This window comes from Ambystoma mexicanum, chromosome 2p (genome assembly GCF_040938575.1).
Source record: "Ambystoma mexicanum isolate Mex_15411 chromosome 2p, UKY_AmexF1_1, whole genome shotgun sequence".
In the NCBI taxonomy this organism is placed as follows: Eukaryota; Metazoa; Chordata; class Amphibia; order Caudata; family Ambystomatidae; genus Ambystoma; species Ambystoma mexicanum.
The window spans coordinates 1,156,676,248-1,156,695,426 of NC_090923.1; the positions used below are offsets into that span (position 1 = coordinate 1,156,676,248).

The following is a 19,179-nucleotide window of genomic DNA, read 5'->3' on the forward strand; positions in this document are numbered from 1 at the left end:
CAAGACAAACGTTCTTAATAGGTCTAGTATCATTTAGATCGTGCAAGTGCACAGACAAGAAGTGCAGGGGAGAGGGAGGGGATGGAAGTGCACCCAGTGGAACAGTGCCCTGCGTAAAGTGCAAGAAAGGCCAGGTGGCAGTGCAGGCGGGTCCGAAGGCCAGTGATAGGGCCTGGGCAGGGAGGCCAGTGATAGGGTCTGGGCAGGGAGGCCAGGCGTTTTATATGACTCAGAGGAGCACCAGGCAGCCAGTCAACGTAACTAAGCAAGAGGAAGGGAAGGATAGCAGAGGGAAGGCAGAGAGAATAGGAGGTGGGTAAAGGTTAGAAGGGGCGAGGCAGAGAGAAGGAAGAGGCGAAAAGAAGGTCCTGAGGAGCTTCCGGAATTTAAGGAGGTCCAGCTCAAGGTGGGGAGTGGCAGGGAGGCCATTACAGAGGGAGTCACCTGCAGAGGAAAGAGATCTACCACCCAGTCTCTGCTTGGAGAAGCGACTCACCCGCAGAGAGTTGGAAGTAGACGAGCGGAGGGCTCTGGAAGGAAGGCACTTAAGAAGAGAGCGTTGGAGTGCGCAGAGGCCTTGTCGATGATGAAGAGTCTTAAACTTGATCCTTGCAGTCACCGGGACCCAGTGAAGGGATTTCAGAGCCAGGGAGATGCAGTAACTGTGCTTGAGGCCAAGGATAATAGTATTGTGGTCCTGTTTTGGATGAGCTTTGGAGGGTAGTTAGGTAGACTGAGAAAGAGGCTGTTGCAATAGTCCAGCCTAGAGAGAACCAGAGTTCTGGAGACAGTGTCTGCTGGAAGGTGAAAAAAGGTAGAACACCTCAGAGGAGGTGCAGTTGGAAAGGGGACTTTTTGGAGATATCCGTGATGTGTGAAGAGAAGCAGAGAGTGGAGTCGTACATGACCCCAAGGTTTTTTGCCTCACATGAGGGGGAGCGCAGAGGGCCAAAGGTGGCTGGTCAGAGTGAAAGGGGAAAAGTGTGAGCTGAGGTCCCAATGAGAAAGATCACCATCTTACTTGCATTAAGGCAGAGATCATTAGAGGCGCACTGTGCCTGAATAGCGCATAGACAGGGATGGGCGAGGAGGCGGCGGTCAAGGGCAGCCTGAAAGAGAGCTGCGTGTCATCCGCTTAACACTGAAAGTTAGAGGGAAAGGTAGAGACCAGGCGGCCAAGGGGACCAAATAGACATCGAAAAGCCTCATGAATCGTTTTTCAGAAAAAAGGTAAATGGGCGAGGTGCCATACTGCGCCCTTTTGCGAGAACACCTCAGTCTCTCGCCTTTTCTCCTGCAAATCCATAACTGTTTACGATAGTGGTCTTCAAGCAGTGTGGTTTCTCTCTTCCTCTCGACCCCACCTAGGCAGGCCAAATAATGGAGGGGGGGTGTACAAGGCTCTCCCAAAAGGGAGTACCATGACTGCTGTTAATAAACAGTATCGGCAAATATGGCGTCTGGGGGGGGGACAATATTTCTATGCAAAAAAACACGTGTTTGAATAACTCTAGTTTACGAGATGTGTATTCAGAAGACTTCGGTGTCAATCCCGGCTTCCCCGGGTCATACAACTATTATGTTATGTGATCCTGCTCAAATGAAAACTCGGGTCTCAAGCAAGGAAGCGCTGTACAAAATACATAGTTTTTTTTAAATATACAAATTGGGCATTCTGTTCTGCCTGGGCTTTTTCCACTGCGACGCTGATCTGTGCCAGTGTCCTCCCCTGTATTCTTATAGCGCAAGATTTATTGAAATAATCCCCCGAAATATCCATGGATGAGTTCCAAAACGGTTGGAGGCAATACTGAGTAAAAACCATTATGCCACGCCCCTGACTTAAAGGCAACGCCCCATTTATGCTTTTGGGACGCCGCACCCTAGGACAAACTGTACCCGTGCCTGCGTGTCTTCCTGGCGCACCAGTTTGCATGCACGTGTGGGCTTCCACCGTCATCTCGTGGTCCTGGCTACTGTGGCACGCCTGGAGAACGAAAAGGAAAAGTATCTGAACTCCTCTTTAGGGCTGATAAAACCCAAGGCTGCCTTCACGTTGACAAGACTTTCAGAACAGGGACATTGAATTGCAGCCTTAGAACCCCTCCCCTCCCAAGTTAACGGGCTTGCATGGCAAGCTTTGCACAGCTGCCTTTGGGTCTCAGCCCGGAGTTGGCGCCAGGTCAGTTTGTTGTCACTTCAAGCCCAAACTCTGCACCCCCTCTCCCCAGCGCCCGGCTCTGCCTCACCACACGAGCTGCCACTCACCGTCTCCATTGCCAGAATCATGCCCTTCAGGGTCCTCAGGTAGGAAGTGAAGCCCCCGATGAAGCCGGGCGAGCTCTCGCCCCTATCCCCAGTGTCCGACATGCTGGCGGCGAGAAGGTGCACCGAGCGCGAGGGTCCGGGTACTGGGTCACAAGGGGGTCACCCACTACGGTAGTAGGGCTGCAGAGAGCGGGCCGGGCGAACGTCTCGGCGATTCTTGGGCGCGGCGGATGAGGGTGTGAGCTGCGCACAGGAGGGGGAGGAGGATGGTGAAGGGAGGGGGCGCGAGCAGGCGCCTGTCAGAAGCAGGTTTGAACCTGGTCCGCCCCTGTCTGCCCTGACGCCTCCTTGGGCAGGGCGGCTCCTGCTTCCAATACTGGCACACCCCCAACACCTCGGAGCACCCTGGGAAGGGAGGACCAGTGGAGGGCTGGGCACACGCGCTCGTAAAGTGAGGGTACAAGCTGCCCGTCGGAAAATAGCCCAGCTAATTACTGCAAGCTGCCCCGGCAACAACTTCAGCTATTCTCCGAGGTCTGATCTGCACAACGGTTATATGTAACTGGTGCAGTAAATCTGTACTCTCGACTGCAGCCTGTTATGCGAAGACCGTGTTATATACTAACCCATCCTTAGAAATTGCGATTTGCACATTGGCGCCAGTTCTCTACAGCTGGCGCATTAACCCTCTGGGCTATCTCACTTGGAATCCGAAAATGTGATCTGCAGGTTACACATCAATCATTCTAGTACCACACAAGTACCGGAAACCACTGCTCTGCTTTCCTCTGGTACAATGTATGACAAGCTGGTTACATTTATTTCTAAAGCAGTCATGTTGCCTTTTTCTACTGGGCTTGGAGCTAGACAGCTGCAGGTCAATCAAAAAAATCTCTGCAGTTGGTTTATCACCGGTCAACTATGTTGCTGATTTAGAACATCCGACCTGTAGGTGACACACAGAGCCCCATGTCCATCTGATCTATCTTATCTGGTTTGCAAGGGTCCCGGGAACACTAGATTTTACACCTGGGTCTCTTCGGATCGTGCATTAACCAATGGTCTTCCTGGGTTTGGAAAATGTGATGCATAGTTCGTGTTAGCAAGCTGGGGTCTCCGGAAGTGGTAAGCTTGCTGCCTGACTCATGGACAGCGTCAGGGCTTTTCAACCTTTTCATTTGAAGTGAGCCCTGAGGAGCTGCCCCAGGTTAGCAGTCTCATGACACTAAACGTAAGTCTTTAATTCCGGAAATTAAATGTGCAGGGCGCGCACGTTACAGGCTGCCTTTATTGATGTCCTCAGGCAGTCACCTACCACTCAGAGGTAAATGACTGTCTGAGGACATGTTGAGATATGGCATGTTATAGATGAAATAGCGCGAACAGTTCACTAGGCAAATATCGCACTGCTTCAATTGTAGAATTCTACAGTATAATGCTTTTCACTGCACCCGCTGCTATTTTATTTTTGTAATTACTTTATTGTTTAAAACGCGGCAGTGGAGCACTGTAAAGAGTGTGAGTAGCCAGCATTTGGGTGGCCATCTTTTAACAGTAGCACGGTACTGTGAGGTCTGTGGGTCGGTATGTGCGTCCATTGGAATTAGTGCTTGGTCAGGTCTTTTTGAAAGAGCCATGTTAGGACAGTTTTTCTGAAGTCCAGTTAAGGGCCTAGCAAAACCATTCTACTGAGGCAGTACAAGACTCCACTCTTAGTATAAGGTTGTACCACCTGAGTTTGGGGTAGCGTAGACAGAGCAGCCAGGCTTATCTTAGGAGGGAGAGAGGGCAGTAGATACAGTACAAGTGAAATTGTAATACAAAGGATCCAAAGAAACACTGAAACACTATGTATTGTAAAAATAAAGGATTTATTTAAATACAGGTAGGCCCAGATAAATCTAGGGGTTGAGTAAGTACTAACACATTATATGAAATCACAATATAAAACACAACACTATACTTGAAAGTACACAGACCCAAGTGTAGACCTTATTTGGAACACCTAACAGTAGTTCTAGGGAAGTCAAAACCTTGTTATACACATTTAGTATAGGTCAAGCCTATTCTTTGGGAGTAAAAGACCAATGGTTACTTTTAGATTACTTTTGGTAATACAAGGACAGTAGGCCCTTACAGTTGTACAGTGACTCTTGGAACAAATCACATAAACAGTCAACTGGACAATACACTTTTGGTGAATAGTGAAACACTTATTCTAGGTGCAGTAAAAACCTATAACTACTTTTGTCATAACACACAGTTATACCAGGTGAGTAAAACCTAAGGATGTAACATGTTTTGGATGGCACACAGCTAACACAAGGTAAGTAAAACACACTTACTTTAACTTCACAATGAAGGGGAAAGTAAAACCCAATGTCACACTTTGCTGAATAGTTATTCTAGGTAGGCAACAACCTAATGTAGACTTATTAAGGACAGGCTAGCAGCAAGTCAGGGGAAGCAAGACCCAGTTGGGGGACACTCATACAGTTATCCTAACAGGACTAACCTGGTGATACCAACAGTTGGAAGACACTCATACAATTACCCTACATGAATAATCTGGTGAAACCAACACATTACTTTTGTAAAGAGGCACAACCTAATCACAGGAGAGTAAAATACCTTCACATCTACTTTCTTTTAGACTGGTAAAACAGTGGCCAAGGAAGAAACGATGTTAACCATACTTTTAAGAATAGTGCATCACACCTTCAAGATCAGTAAGAACTTTTGTAACTGTTCACTCTTAGAATTACAGTTACCAACCAACCAACTCTTTACAAGCAAGTAAAATACTTGATTTCTTTTCTAGGCAGAAGTCCCAATCCCTTCAAAGTCTTTCCCTTAGAGCATGAGTGTTCTCAGTGGCAGAAGGGGGGTCACTAGGACAAGTGACCAACAGGCAGTGTTAGAATAAGTTCTTTAGTAGCAAAAGTCAGAGTTTCCTTAGGGAAACTGGCAAACAAGTGAGTACTTTACTTCTAGGGTTAGAGGAGGGTCCAGGGGGTTCACAGAAGACACCCCAGCAGGATTCTAGCAGTGGGACTGGGTGTACTGGACGAGGGACCTCCTAATCACAGAAAACACCCCAGGACTACACAGAAATCCCAACAGGCATAAGGTAAGTATATACCCAAGCCAACACAGTACCACAGCAATGAAGAAGAGATTGCAGCAGGCGAACTTCAGGGACTGCAGCCAAATACCCGGTCACTGGATTCCTTGTCCTGGAGACGGAACACAAGACCTCAGAAGGGACTCTGCAGCAGGGATCGATGAAGAAGGCTCTAGGCAAGATTTCTCTCACGGCTGAATGCGGTTCTGCGGGTTTGGTGCCTTTTCAAGGAGCACAGAAAAAGACAGAAAATTGCAGTTGAATTCTCGTCATTTAAAAGGTCCAGCACTCTTGTGAGGGGACTTTTTGGACTCGATTCGTGTCTCTGGAGATAGACCAGGATGCCCACGAAGTTTCAGCGAGATTCAGAATTCGGAAGACCGTGCACCGCACAGTGGCTGGAGGTCCCAGGGTATTGAGGTATTGCAAGAACGCAAGGTCGCAGCAACCCGTGAGATGGCTCAAAATGCAGTTCGTCTTGAGTCTAGTGGGTCTCACTAGGCTCTGGGTTAGGGTCATCGTTTTCGGAGACCCCAGGTCGATCGGAAGGAAGGGTTGCAGCAGACTTGGTTACACAGCAGGCTCTCTGGCCGCTGGAAATCATTCCCACCGCTTTTCCTTCATCATCCTCTTCGGTTTTCGGTTCCAGTGGTTGACATGACTTCAGCTTCCAGGTTTCCAGTATTTATCAGGAACTGCAACACAACCTCTGGATTCTCTCCCCGCATTTTACAAGAAAGGGGCGTTTGGCTGTCCAATCAGGATAGCCAACCCCCCACTGGGATTTGGCCCAGTTGAAGGAAGGCCTAAGACAAAGGAGGGGGAAGTTTGGACTCCTCCCCCACTTCCTGTGATTACAGTCTGACTGGAGCCTGGACAGGGTGTCCAGGGGCCTCCCGCCAAAGACAAAACTCAAACAAAGGAATTTCCCACCCTGGATGTCAGGGGAAGGAACAAGAAACGACACGAAACACTAAAATGGCAGAAAAAGAAGACAGGGGCCATTTTGGTAAAATGAGCACCCTTGGGTGCCTTTACTGCAGCTGTGATTATAGCCCGCGGTAAAGGTGCTCCAAAATTAGTAAAAGGTATCACTGCCACCAGCCATTAAAGGTAAGCTTGTCACTTTAACATAATTGTTACAATGTATCCCCTTTCACATTTAAACTGTATCTCCCCAGCACTCCACATAAGGTGGGGTGTGCTGGTTTCACAGAATACAATGTAAAAGGGATCCAAAGATCTTCTCTACCTCTGGGAACTGTAGTTCACTCAAGGTTAGCACAAGAAAGTTAAATGGGGAGCCCCTAGGGCAACCCAGCAACAACAGGCACTTATTGCCAATACGTTGTTAGACATGATAACTTTAAAAAAGCACTATGGAGAGTCTTAAAAATGACACCCATAAAAAGAGTTAAAGATTAGGTGAGTGTGGGCAAAGGTTCCCACTCCCTGAGGTATTAATGAAAAATATCCCACTAGAAAAGCAAAAAGTTCTGGAGTTGAACCAGGAAAGGAAGATTTACCAGCTCTGTGGAAATCTTACCTAACACTCGCCCCCCCCCCAGACTAAGGAACAGGAGAAGCTATTCCTCACCTGGATGGATCTCTTGTTTCAAGTCGGTTAAACTGTTTGCTGAGTCAACTAGCAATCTTTTGTAACCCTTGCTGTGATACATTTTCTTATATTAGTTATCATTTGCCAACTATATGACCTACAAGTAGTGTTGGGCACTTTACTCTTGTCTAAAGTATAGGGGATCTGTTTAAACAGTCCCTCAGAAGTTGTGACAACCTCTGAACCTACAATAGGCTTTTTAAAAGGGTTCTTATAGAGAAATCCCTTAGACCTAGAGGGGTCTCCATGATTCCTCACCACCTCTCTCACATGAGCAGGTTGGGTCTCAGGTATCCTAGTTGGAGGGGTTGTGGCAAAGCATTGTACATCCTTCACTTCCTCATAGATCTGTTTTTACCTTGGTTAGGGTTTTCCCTTCTAACACTAGGATTTACAAGGGGGTCTTCAGCAGAAGAGCCCACAATGTCAAGGGGTTTAGCCTTAGACATATGTTTTCTGGATTTCCATCAGCTTTGAGGTTTACCAGTCCTCAAAGGCCTAGTTAGGTTTCCAACTTGTCTATCCACCCCTTCCTCAGAAGCAGTGTGGGTCAAAGACATTAGAATTGGACCTGAAATGGTAGAGCATGGGTTGGATTTCCCTAATAGTCTAGATTTTGATTTGCTTTTGTTAGAGGTTTCCCTTCTAACATTAGGACTTTCAGTAGGATTCGCTATAGAGGATCCTACAGGTTTAGAGTGGTCTCTTGAAACAGAGACCCTAGCCTTGTCAGAACACCTATCCATCTCTCCCGTAGGAGTAGTTGGAGTCACAGGCTTTTTATTAGAAGGCCTAGTAAGAAAGTTATTCTTAGGTTTCTTATAACTCTTTTTGGTTTTCAGTTTTTCAGGCCTAGCCTTGTCAGAACACCGATCCATCTCTCCCGTAGGAGTAGTTGGAGTCACAGGCTTTTTATTAGAAGGCCTAGTAAGAAAGTTATTCTTAGGTTTCTTATAACTCTTTTTGGTTTTCAGTTTTTCAGGCCTAGCCTTGTCAGAACACCTATCCATCTCTCCCGTAGGAGTAGTTGGAGTCACAGGCTTTTTATTAGAAGGCCTAGTAAGAAAGTTATTCTTAGGTTTCTTATAACTCTTTTTGGTTTTCAGTTTTTCAGGCCTAGCCTTTCAGAACACCTATCCATCTCTACCGTAGGAGTAGTTGGAGTCGCAGGCTTTTTATTAGAAGGCCTAGTAAGAAAGTTATTCTTAGGTTTCTTATAACTCTTTTTGGTTTTCAGTTTTTCAGGCCTAGCCTTGTCAGAACACCGATCCATCTCTCCCGTAGGAGTAGTTGGAGTCACAGGCTTTTTATTAGAAGGCCTAGTAAGAAAGTTATTCTTAGGTTTCTTATAACTCTTTTTGGTTTTCAGTTTTTCAGGCCTAGCCTTGTCAGAACACCTATCCATCTCTCCCGTAGGAGTAGTTGGAGTCACAGGCTTTTTATTAGAAGGCCTAGTAAGAAAGTTATCCTTAGGTTTCTTATAACTCTTTTTGGTTTTCAGTTTTTCAGGCCTAGAAGTTACATTCTGGGCACTCTGAACTAAAGGAGAAAACTCAATTCCTACCTTGGGGTCAAGGAAACTCCTTGCCCTCCTAGGGTTGTTAAAAACGCCTAAGCTTTGTACATCCATCTGGATCACCTCCACTGTAAGTGGGTTTTCAGGTGTATTCATGTTTAGAGTTTAATTAACCATTTCCACTGTAAGTGGGTTTTCAAGTGGTTCAGCCACTACAGGTTTAACTGAAGGGGCCTTTATTCTAAAGGACATACACCACACAGGGTGTGTGTGTGCCATGAACACTAAGGTTCTTGTCAGGTTCAACAAAGTTTTTACACAGTGTTATAGATTGGACAGGAATATATAAGTTTCTATCCACATGGTGAACCACTTCCACTCTAGGTGGGTTTTCAAGAGGTTCTTTCAACTCAGTGTTAACTGAAGTTGGAGTCACAACAGTGACCTGGTTAATGGTATTACACCATATTGGTACTAGGACAGAAGTTTTTAAGATTCTGGGAACTAGTTGAACCACTTCCACTACATGTGGTTTTTCAAGAGGCTCTATCACCTTAGCAGCAGCTACAGGTGGGGTCACAGGAGTGACCTCTAGCTTTGTGGGCCTAGGGGCTTGGTCCCTATTTGAAGTTGTGGGAGCCACACCCAAGTGCCCTTCCGAGTGGCAGTTAATGCCTTTTATCTCTAAGGAGGGGTCTCCTAAGGGGGCCTCTCTTATTTCAAGTTTAAGAGCCTCAGCCTTTTTACAAGGGGGCTCATCTGAGTCTAAGACCACTGCTTTTCTGCTATACTCAGTATTGCCAGATTTCTTAAGGGATGAGGAGACAGCACTTTTTCACCTACATCTATGCTCAGAGTCCCTTAAGGAGTGTAGATATGTAGAAGGTTTTTTCTTATATCTATCCATGAGAGTTGTTTTTAGCCTATCCCAGTTACCTCTTTCTACTTCAGGTAAATCCAAGAGCACTTGGTAGTCTCTCTTGGGAAGTCTAAAAAGAACCCAGGGTATTCTATCACTCTCACCCAGACCAAACCTTTTACAAGTAAGGTCAAAAGTTTTCAGCCATACAACAATGTCATACTTCATATCATACTGACTCACCAATTCTGGGAACATGGAAGCTGTAGACACAGAAGACCTGGAAAAAGAAGAGGGGTGCAGAAAATGGTCTTCTGCAGACCTGTTATACTTTTTCTCATATTCCCACATCTTCATATTGTTTTCACACAGGAATTTTCTTATATTCAGTTCCTTAGATATCTCAGAGCACATGGTAGGCAGTAAGGTAGAGGCAAGAGAAGGAGAGGGGGGTGAACTAACATCCTCCTCATCAGAACCCTCATATTCCTCCTCTGAGGAGTTTGGACAGCTGTCTGAACCCTCATCATCCTCACTCCCAGCAATATTGTAAGAAGTGGACACAGGTTCACTGAAACCATGCATATGGTCCCATAACTTTTGTAATAATTCAAGCTTACTTCCTTCACAATTGAGGCCCTTCTCTATACAAATTGTGACCACATTTTCCATTGCAGCATAAGAGTAGTCCTCATGCCTAAAGCAGGGCATGGTGTTGGTTCTTGTGTCAAATACAATAAGTACACTTTGCCTCGGCTAAACCAAACCTACTGGATGGTTTCCTTTGGACACAAAGTATATCAATAATCAATGTAATGCAATCCACCTTGATCCCAGCGCATGCCAACAGTGTTAGGACAGTTTTTCTGAAGTCCAGTTAAGGGCCTAGCAAAACCATTCTACTGAGGCAGTACAAGACTCCACTCTTAGTATAAGGCTGTACCACCTGAGTTCGGGGTAGCGTAGACCGAGCAGCCAGGCTTATTTTAGGAGGGAGAGAGGGCAGTAGATACAGTACAAGTGAAATTGTAATACAAAGGATCCAAAGAAACACTGAAACACTATGTATTGTAAAAATAAAGGATTTATTTAAATACAGGTAGGCCCAGATAAATCTAGGGGTTAAGTAAGTACTAACACATTATATGAAATCACAATATAAAACACAACACTATACTTGAAAGTACACAGACCCAAGTGTAGACCTTATTTGGAACAACTAACAGTAGTTCTAGGGAAGTCAAAACCTTGTTATACACATTTAGTATAGGTCAAGCCTATTCTTTGGGAGTAAAAGACCAATGGTTACTTTTAGATTACTTTTGGTAATACAAGGACAGTAGGCCCTTCCAGTTGTACAGTGACTCTTGGAACAAATCACATAAACAGTCAACTGGACAATATACTTTTGGTGAATAGTGAAACACTTATTGTAGGTGCAGTAAAAACCTATAACTACTTTTGTCATAACACACAGTTATACCAGGTGAGTAAAACCTAAGGATGTAATGTACAATTACAGATGCTTTGGAAATCAGGGAACCCCAGATTGAGGTAAGCAATAACTCTGGTAACTTGTTTTGGATGGCACACAGCTAACACAAGGTAAGTAAAACCCACTTACTTTAACTTCACAATGAAGGGGAAAGTAAAACCCAATGTCACACTTTACTGAATAGTTATTCTAGGTAGGCAACAACATAATGTAGACTTATTAAGGACAGGCTAGCAGCAAGTCAGGGGAAGCAAGACCCAGTTGGGGGACACTCATACAATTATCCTAACAGGACTAACCTGGTGATACCAACAGTTGGAAGACACTCATACAATTGCCCTACAGGAATAATCTGGTGAAACCAACACATTACTTTTGTAAAGAGGCACAACCTAATCACAGGAGAGTAAAATACCTTCACATCTACTTTCTTTTAGACTGATAAAACAGTGGCTAAGGAAGAAAAGATGTTAACCATACTTTTAAGAATAGTGCATCACACCTTCAAGATCAGTAAGAACTTTTGTAACTATTCACTCTTAGAATTACAGTTACCAACCAACCAACTCTTTACAAGTAAGTAAAACACTTGATTTCTTTTCTAGGCAGAAGTCCCAATCCCTTCAAAGTCTTTCACTTAGAGAATGAGTGTTCTCAGTGGCAGAAGGGGGGTCACTAGGACTAGTGACCAACAGGCAGTGTTAGAATAAGTTCTTTAGTGGCAAAAGTCAGAGTTTCCTTAGGAAAACTGGCAAACAAGTGAGTACTTTACTTCTAGGGTTAGAAGAGGGTCCAGGGGCTTCACAGAAGACACCCCAGCAGGATTCTAGCAGTGGGGCTGGGTGTACTGGACGAGGGACCTCCCAATCACAGAAAACACCCCAGGACTACACAGAAATCCCAACAGGCTTAAGGTAAGTATATACCCAAGCCAACACAGTACCTCAGCAATGAAGAAGAGATTGCAGCAGGCGAACTTCAGGGACTGCAGCGAAATACCCGGTCACTGGATTCCTTGTCCTGGAGACGGAACACAAGACCTCAGAAGGGACTTTGCAGCAGGGATCGATGAAGAAGGCTCTAGGCAAGATTTCTCTCGCAGCTGAATGCGGTCCTGCAGGTTTGGCGCCTTTTCAAGGAGCACAGAAGAAGACAGAAAATCGCAGTTGAATTCTCGTCATTTAAAAGGTCCAGCACTCTTATGAGGGGACTTTTTGGACTTGTTACGTGTCTCTGGAGATAGACCAGGAAGCCCACAAAGTTTTAGCGAGATTTTGAATTCGGAAAACCGTGCACCGCACAGTGGCTGGAGGTCCCAGGGTATTGGGGTATTGCAAGAACGCAAGGTCCCAGCAACCCGTGGGATGTCTCAAAATGCAGGTCGTCTTGAGTCTAGTGGGTCTCACCAGGCTCTGGGTTCGGGTCGTCGTTTTAGGAGACCCCAGGTCGATCGGAAGGAAGGGCTGCAGCAGGCTCCGGTTACACAGCAGGCTCTCTGGCCGCTGGAAATCATTCCCGCCGCTTTTCCTTTGTCATCCTCTTCGGTTTTTGGTTCCAGTAGCCAACATGACTTCAGCTTCCAGGTTTCCAGTATTTATCAGGAACTGCAACACAACCCCTGCATTCTCTCCCGCATTTTACAAGAAAGGGGCGTTTGGCTGTCCAATCAGGATAGCCAACCCCCCACTGGGATTTGGCCCAGTTGAAGGAAGGCCTAAGACAAAGGAGGGGGAAGTTTCGGACTCCTCCCCCACTTCCTGTGTTTACAGACTGACTGGAGCCTGGGCGGGGTGTCCAGGGGACTCCCGCCAAAGACAAAACTCAAACAAAAGAATTTCCCACCCTGGATGTCAGGGGAAGGAACAAGAAACGACACGAAACACTAAAATGGCAGAAAAAGAAGACAGGGGCCATTTTGGTAAAGCACCGTTAGGTGCCTTTACTGCAGCTGTGATTACAGCCCGCGGTAAAGGTGCACCAAATTAGTAAAAGGTATCACTGCCATCAGCCATTAAAGGTAAGCTTGTCACTGTAACATAATTGTTACAGTTTAAATGTGAAAGGGGGTACATTGTATCTCCCCAGCACTCCACATAAGGTGTGGGTGCTGGTTTCACACAATAAAATGTAAAAGGGATCCAAAGATCCTCTCTACCCTTGGGAACTGTAGTTCACTCAAGGTTAGCACAAGAAAGTTAAATGGGGAGCCCCTAGGGCAACCCAGCAACAACAGGCACTTATTGCCAATAAGTTGTTAGACATGATGACTTTAAAAAGACACTATGGAGAGTCTTAAAAATGACACCCATAAAAAGACTTAAAGATCAGTTGAGTGTGGAAAAAGGTTCCCACTCACTGAGGTATTAATGAAAAATATCCCACTAGAAAAGCAAAAAGTTCTGGTGTTGAACCAGGAAAGGAAGATTTACCAGCTCTGTGGAAATCTTACCTAACAAGGCATGTTTTGAGAGATTTGCAAAATTGGAGAATGGTGGGGACATTCCGAGCCAACACCGGGATCGAGTTCCAGAGGGTGGAAGCATGACAAGAGAAGTTTGCGGATGAATTGTGATTCAAGCCGGTTGGCCAATCTGCTGCGCAAGGAGCGTGTACCACCAGATACGTGGAGCATAGCCACCAGGTACGCTGGTGTGCTACTCATGACTGCTTTGTAGATGATACATGCAGTCTTGAACAGTATCCTTGCTTGAAGTGGAAGCCAATGTAGTTCGACGAGGATGGGGTTACTTTGGTCACATTTCCATGTTCCTGTAATAAGACTTGCTGCTGCGTGCTTGCCTGCTTTTAGGAGAGGCAAGTGAGCAGCTGGGAGTCTTGTCAGATCATTTCCCCGATCAATGTGGGAGACCACAAGGGCCTGTACTACGGTCCGGAAGTCCTGCAGCAGGATGAAGGGTTTGATTTATTCGAAGGTTAGAGATTTCTGAGGCAGGCTACTTGGACCTTCTTGGCTATGTGTTTCTAGAAGGACAGTTTGCTGTCAATGGTGAAGTCTGAGGATTTTGCTGAGTCTGAGAGTTGTGGATCAAATCCTTCAAGGCATATAATTGAGCCATTGTTGGACAAGTTGTTTTTTAGTGGGCGGACCGATGAGGACGAAATTTAGTCTTGGGTGGGTTTAGTTTGAGGTAGGCATTCGACGTCCGGGACTGGATGATGGCTAGGTAATCGCAGAGACAAATGATTTCCTGCATGCTATTTACTGTGGGGTGCATTCAAACTCCCCGAATTGAAGGTCTCTTTCACCTGAATTTAAAGTAAGTGCAGGGTATATGTGAAAAGATTTGACTTCTGTATTAAATACACCACAATAAAAAATAATTGAAGGTCTGTTTCATCCGAAAAGCAGGATATTTCAACACTGACACAAGACTGACACAAAAACGGATTTGCATGTGTATTCTTCAAGTTAAAATTGAAGGGCCATGTGGAAAAGACCTAGCTGTCACTACCAAAGGAAAGGCAGCTTTTTAATTCACAAAGCAGGAAGAAAATCAAAGGTCCCTTTGCCATGAAAAACGGGATTTTTAAACACTGATACAAAAACGGCTTTGCATGTGTTTTTGCAGTTTAAAATTGAGAAATGTACCACTGTTAACAGAAATATTTCAAGGAAAAAGACATGGTGTGGACCTAGCCAGGGGCGTTGCTAGGGGGGGGTTAAGGGGGCTATAGCCCCTGATCTTTTGGTTGTAGCCCCTGATAGAATCTCAGGAGCTACAGCCAAAAGACTAGCTAGCCCCCAGTCCCAACAGTTCCGACATCAGCTTAGCCCCTGGTCTTTTCCAGACCTAGCAACTCCCCTGGACCTAGCTGTTGTTTTATGTAATTCCCCATGATTAACTGGAAAGGAAAATATATATATTATGGCAGTTGCTAGTAAAATTAGGTCGTTTTGCTACATAACTAGTTTTAGCTCAAAATGTGAGAGGAGAACAAATGGGGATTGCGAATGCCACCGCCATATGTCTCCTCCAGACTCTTTAACCAATCAGTTGAAATGGGCTGGATTTGGGAGGAGAAGAGTAACTGTCCAATCCTAGTTGCGAGAACTCTTGCGGGGTACTTCCCCCAAGATTGTAAAATTGGTGGTGTTGTTGCTGCTATAAAAGGGGGACTACACTAGGAGGAAGGGACAGAGCTGTTGAAATTTACCATCGAAGAGGGCTGCTGAAACTTTCCATCTGACAGCTGCAAGGAAACGCCAGAGGAGATTGCTGAGAGTGCATCCGGTTGAAGCTGTCTATTTTGTGGAAGGCCTAAAAGCTGACTGGGGCCTGTGGTGGAGAGCGGGAGGCCGTCTTTGAGAGTGGAGTGACCAGACCCCTGCCCTATCTTGCCAGAGTGTCCTGAAATGCAGCTAGCTTTCCTGAACCTTAAACAGTGGCTTTCTATGTAAGTAGAACTGAGCCCTGGGAAACCAAAAGGTGGGGGAATCTGCTTGCCCTGAATCCTTTCCTGTTATAGTCGGCACGGCGGGTGTGGGGGGGTGGGAATTGTGTAGATCCTTAGCCCATTTAGCACAAAATATACATTTCATCAATTCCCTTTGGCCGAACACTGCAGGTGATTTTTGTTAAAATTCAAAAATTGATAAAGCTCACTTTCCAGTGTGTGCTGAAAAACTATGGCCTATAATTTAATTGGGTAATCCTTTTTGTCCGGTTAACCACGACTTCTTTAAGGAAGAGGGGTGTCTTTGTTCTTAAATCAGTCCAATGTTTTTGTCCAACATTCCCCTAAGAAAGGCCTATAGGTGAGCGGGGGGCCTGAAAATCCTAATTCTCAAATCATCCCAATTATTACCATTCAGCTTCCCCAACAAAGGCCTTTCAGTGGAGTGGAGTCCAAAATCCCAAATTTCCCAAATGTTTCCAATTTTTGTGTAAAACGTCCCAACCATATGTTTATTTTAAAACGAAAGTGTGGGTGAAATAATAATTGGCATATGCATTTGCACACATTTGCAAAAAATAAGCTGCTAGCTTTTAAGCGGCAGGAAAATCAAAATTGCACAGCACTACATTTATACTTGTTTTGGTTATTGTTCAGTTTAATTATTTCTTGAAGTGAAATTTGTAGAACGTAAAGAATGGTGATTTGTGTTTTTTTTTTCTTAACTAATTTATATAATTGATTTTTGTAACAAGAAGTTAATGCTGAGTAGTTGTGCGATTTCTTTTAAAAGTAATAGATATAAATATATATTACCTGTTCATCGGCCTGGTTCTTAGTTCATTGGTAGGTCAGTTAAAGGGATCCAAGGGGCATGATATGCTTCTGAAGTGGGGCTGAAGAAAACAATCCATTAAAGGGGAAGTTAGCTCTGCAATTATACTATCCCAATCTATCAGGCATTTATTTTTGTGCATGCTGTAATCGATCTTAAAAAAATGTCCTATGCATCTTAGCTTAGTTTTCCTCACATTTTCTCATGCGAAAACAATGGGTTGGGTGCCGCCATTTTGTGCTAATCTTATCCGTTGATACATCATCCTAAATTCAAGTGTCCTCGCGGCAAGAATATAGATTGCCCACGCCTCAAACTGACATCAATTGTCCAAACAATATACTAAACCTATTTTCATGACGGCCGAAGCCAGCGTAGCCAAACGTACCCCGTCATCACCCACGCCATAACGTTACCTTATGCAGAACCAGGAAGATAAACACACACATCCTCTCACAGCACAAACTTTTCTTTCTTTTCACAAATAGGAGAAGAAAACTTTTATTTTGAAGAAAACAATAGACCTGCAATCTTATATGTCCCTTTATTTTTCACAAAACGATCAAAATGGAAGATTATGTCCACGAAAAATGTATATCTTTAGCCATTAGAAGTTATAGCTAGAGAACATTGCATGCTTCAAATGTTTTATATAATTTCCTCATGAAACGCTGATTGCATTCAGCAATCGATTAATCGTTGTGTTTCATTTCTTCGATGTTCCTTGTGTCCTTATCTTCCATCACCGATCTTTGTTGAACCCACATGGTGTTCCATTAGTCAGAAGATAAGGAGTCATTTCACTTTCAAATGCAACACCTTCACATCAGCTCATTTTCACATCATAAACACGGAAAAGGTTGTTCCTTATTGCTGCTACCGCTAAAGGACAGATTGGTCCCTGGCGATCGTCCCACATAATGGTAATCACAGAAGGCCCGTTGATTATTATCATCCAATGTTGAATGAAGAATCCATCAGACGGGAGCTGAAAACGATGACATGTGCAGAATGGTAGAATATAGCTATGTTAATGACCGAATAAAAGAATATATTTCAGTAGATGTTTTATAATTGAATATACACATTAAAATATGTTAGCTAACAAGTTACGTTATAGTTCAGTACAGGCCGAAAAACGAATGAGCAAAACCCACACCACACAGAATTAACACAGAGATATCAAGACGGGGGAGTAAGTCACACCATGACGTTAAGGGAAGTAGTCAGACCACCGAATGGGAGGGAGACCCAGGTGCACCAGTTTCCCATAGCAGCCTCTACCTGAAACTAAGGACCGAGGTAGGAACATCTTATGTTGAACCACAGACAGAGGGCATTATAATTGAAGTGGAAAGAGTAGCGAGTGAACAGATAACCCCCGGGCCCAGGGAGCCCAAGGGCCCAGGGAAAAGGTTCTGCCCCCCCCCCCCGTTAACGGTGACCAGGGATGCGATGGTGGCTGCACACCGGGATATGCCATGGGACAAAGTGATTCAGACATCATTAGCCTGAACACAGATTGTGGGTTCAGGTATTGGAGCAGTCATCACCACAATATAGGCCACCTAACAACCCACGACTCTGCACAGAATATATGATTGCGAAAGGCACAACAAACCGCAAGTACAACACTCGGGTGGTTAAACCATGCAGTATAAATATTCTTCGACAAAAAATAACATATGATGTGCATTCCTTTCGTCAAAAAGTACATTCGTCCGTCACATAGTTAGTCATCAAGCGCACAGCACACATGCCATTTTCAATCGGCCAAATATTATATAAAGTTACACCTACATAATTTCAAGGCATTCCATTCTCTCGATGTCACGCTGAACAACCACTCCGAACAACAGATCCCAGAAATAGAAACTGAAGTTTTGTATGTCCACTTTCAATATATCAATGTTATAAATTCTTTGTGGCTATTCGACACATTGTGTCCTTCAAACTGTTAGTGTGTTTCATTCAAGGACAAATAACAATGCCAACCTGTATTCAGTGATCTGAGCCAGAGAGAGGTAGGTTACATTTTGGAGAAAGTGGCACACAAAGATACACAGCATAAGACCATGCTTCTGACACGTAGTTTAGAAAACTAAGGACAGTTAAGCGATTTACAATATGTGCCTCAACAGGAGAGCATTATGTATTGCTGTTACCTCTGGGGCTATCTGTGCGCTTTAAGAAAAGGAGATCCATACCCCCTTCTCGCTTGTCCTACACTCCTTCATTGCCCAAAGCATACCCCTATGCCTAGTCTCCTTCAAACCTACTGACCTTCATTACTAAGTCCCTGTTCCAACGTTGATTTGTTTGTTCGCTACCTCATTTCTGGCACATATTGTACGCCTCTTACTATAATTCCTGCATGTCCGGTTATGCTCACTTGCGCTCCTGAATAAGCCCTGTGTACCATGAGGCAAGACTGGGTTAGATTGCATGCTCACACTACATATGTCTCCTGTGTTTTTATTCTCATGTCAAGTAGCCACATGCACCAGAAGGTGAGGCTTTAAAACACTGTGTACTCTTACCTATTGTGTCTCTTGCCTTTTGGCGCACTTGAAGTGACCATTTTCTGCCCTGTGGGAATTCAATGTGATGTGTTTATTTAATTTTAAAGAGGTGTATTTATCTATTTATCTAGAAGTGGTGGAGAAGGGCCTAGAAGGGAAAAGTGCTAAGGGGAGCCAAGGAGGAGAACCTCAGGGCTCTCAAGGGTGGTAGGTGGAGTCATCAAGTGATGGACTGCAGGACAGTGAAGTGGGGTGGAGGGGTGCTGTATTGACTGAGAGGATGGTCCTGGGATCCTGTGAAATTCATGATGAGCAGGCTACTGGTCAGATCGGCAGTGGGGTGATTAGTGGTGAAGCGAAAGAGAGATGATGCGAAAATGAAAGAGGGCCTTGTGGATGAAGAAGAGGGTCTTGAATTCGATCCTTGCAGCCACCGGGAGGCAGTGCAGAGATTGTAGGGCTGGAGTGATGCAGTACCTGGGCTTGAAGGCAAGGATACGTCTTGCAGCCCTATTCTGGATTAGCT

General features: G+C 44.8%; 1 protein-coding gene across 1 annotated transcript in view; it reads right to left on the minus strand.

Annotated features, from left to right (window-relative positions):
- PLP2 (proteolipid protein 2) overlaps positions 1-2,602 on the minus strand; it is a 155,492-nt gene extending 152,890 nt beyond the window's left edge. The window contains exon 1 of the mRNA XM_069645275.1: positions 2,269-2,602. Coding sequence (XP_069501376.1) covers positions 2,269-2,370 — 102 coding nt within the window. The 5' untranslated portion in view covers positions 2,371-2,602. The remainder of the gene's footprint in view (positions 1-2,268) is intronic.
- Between the last annotated feature and the right edge of the window lie 16,577 nt (positions 2,603-19,179).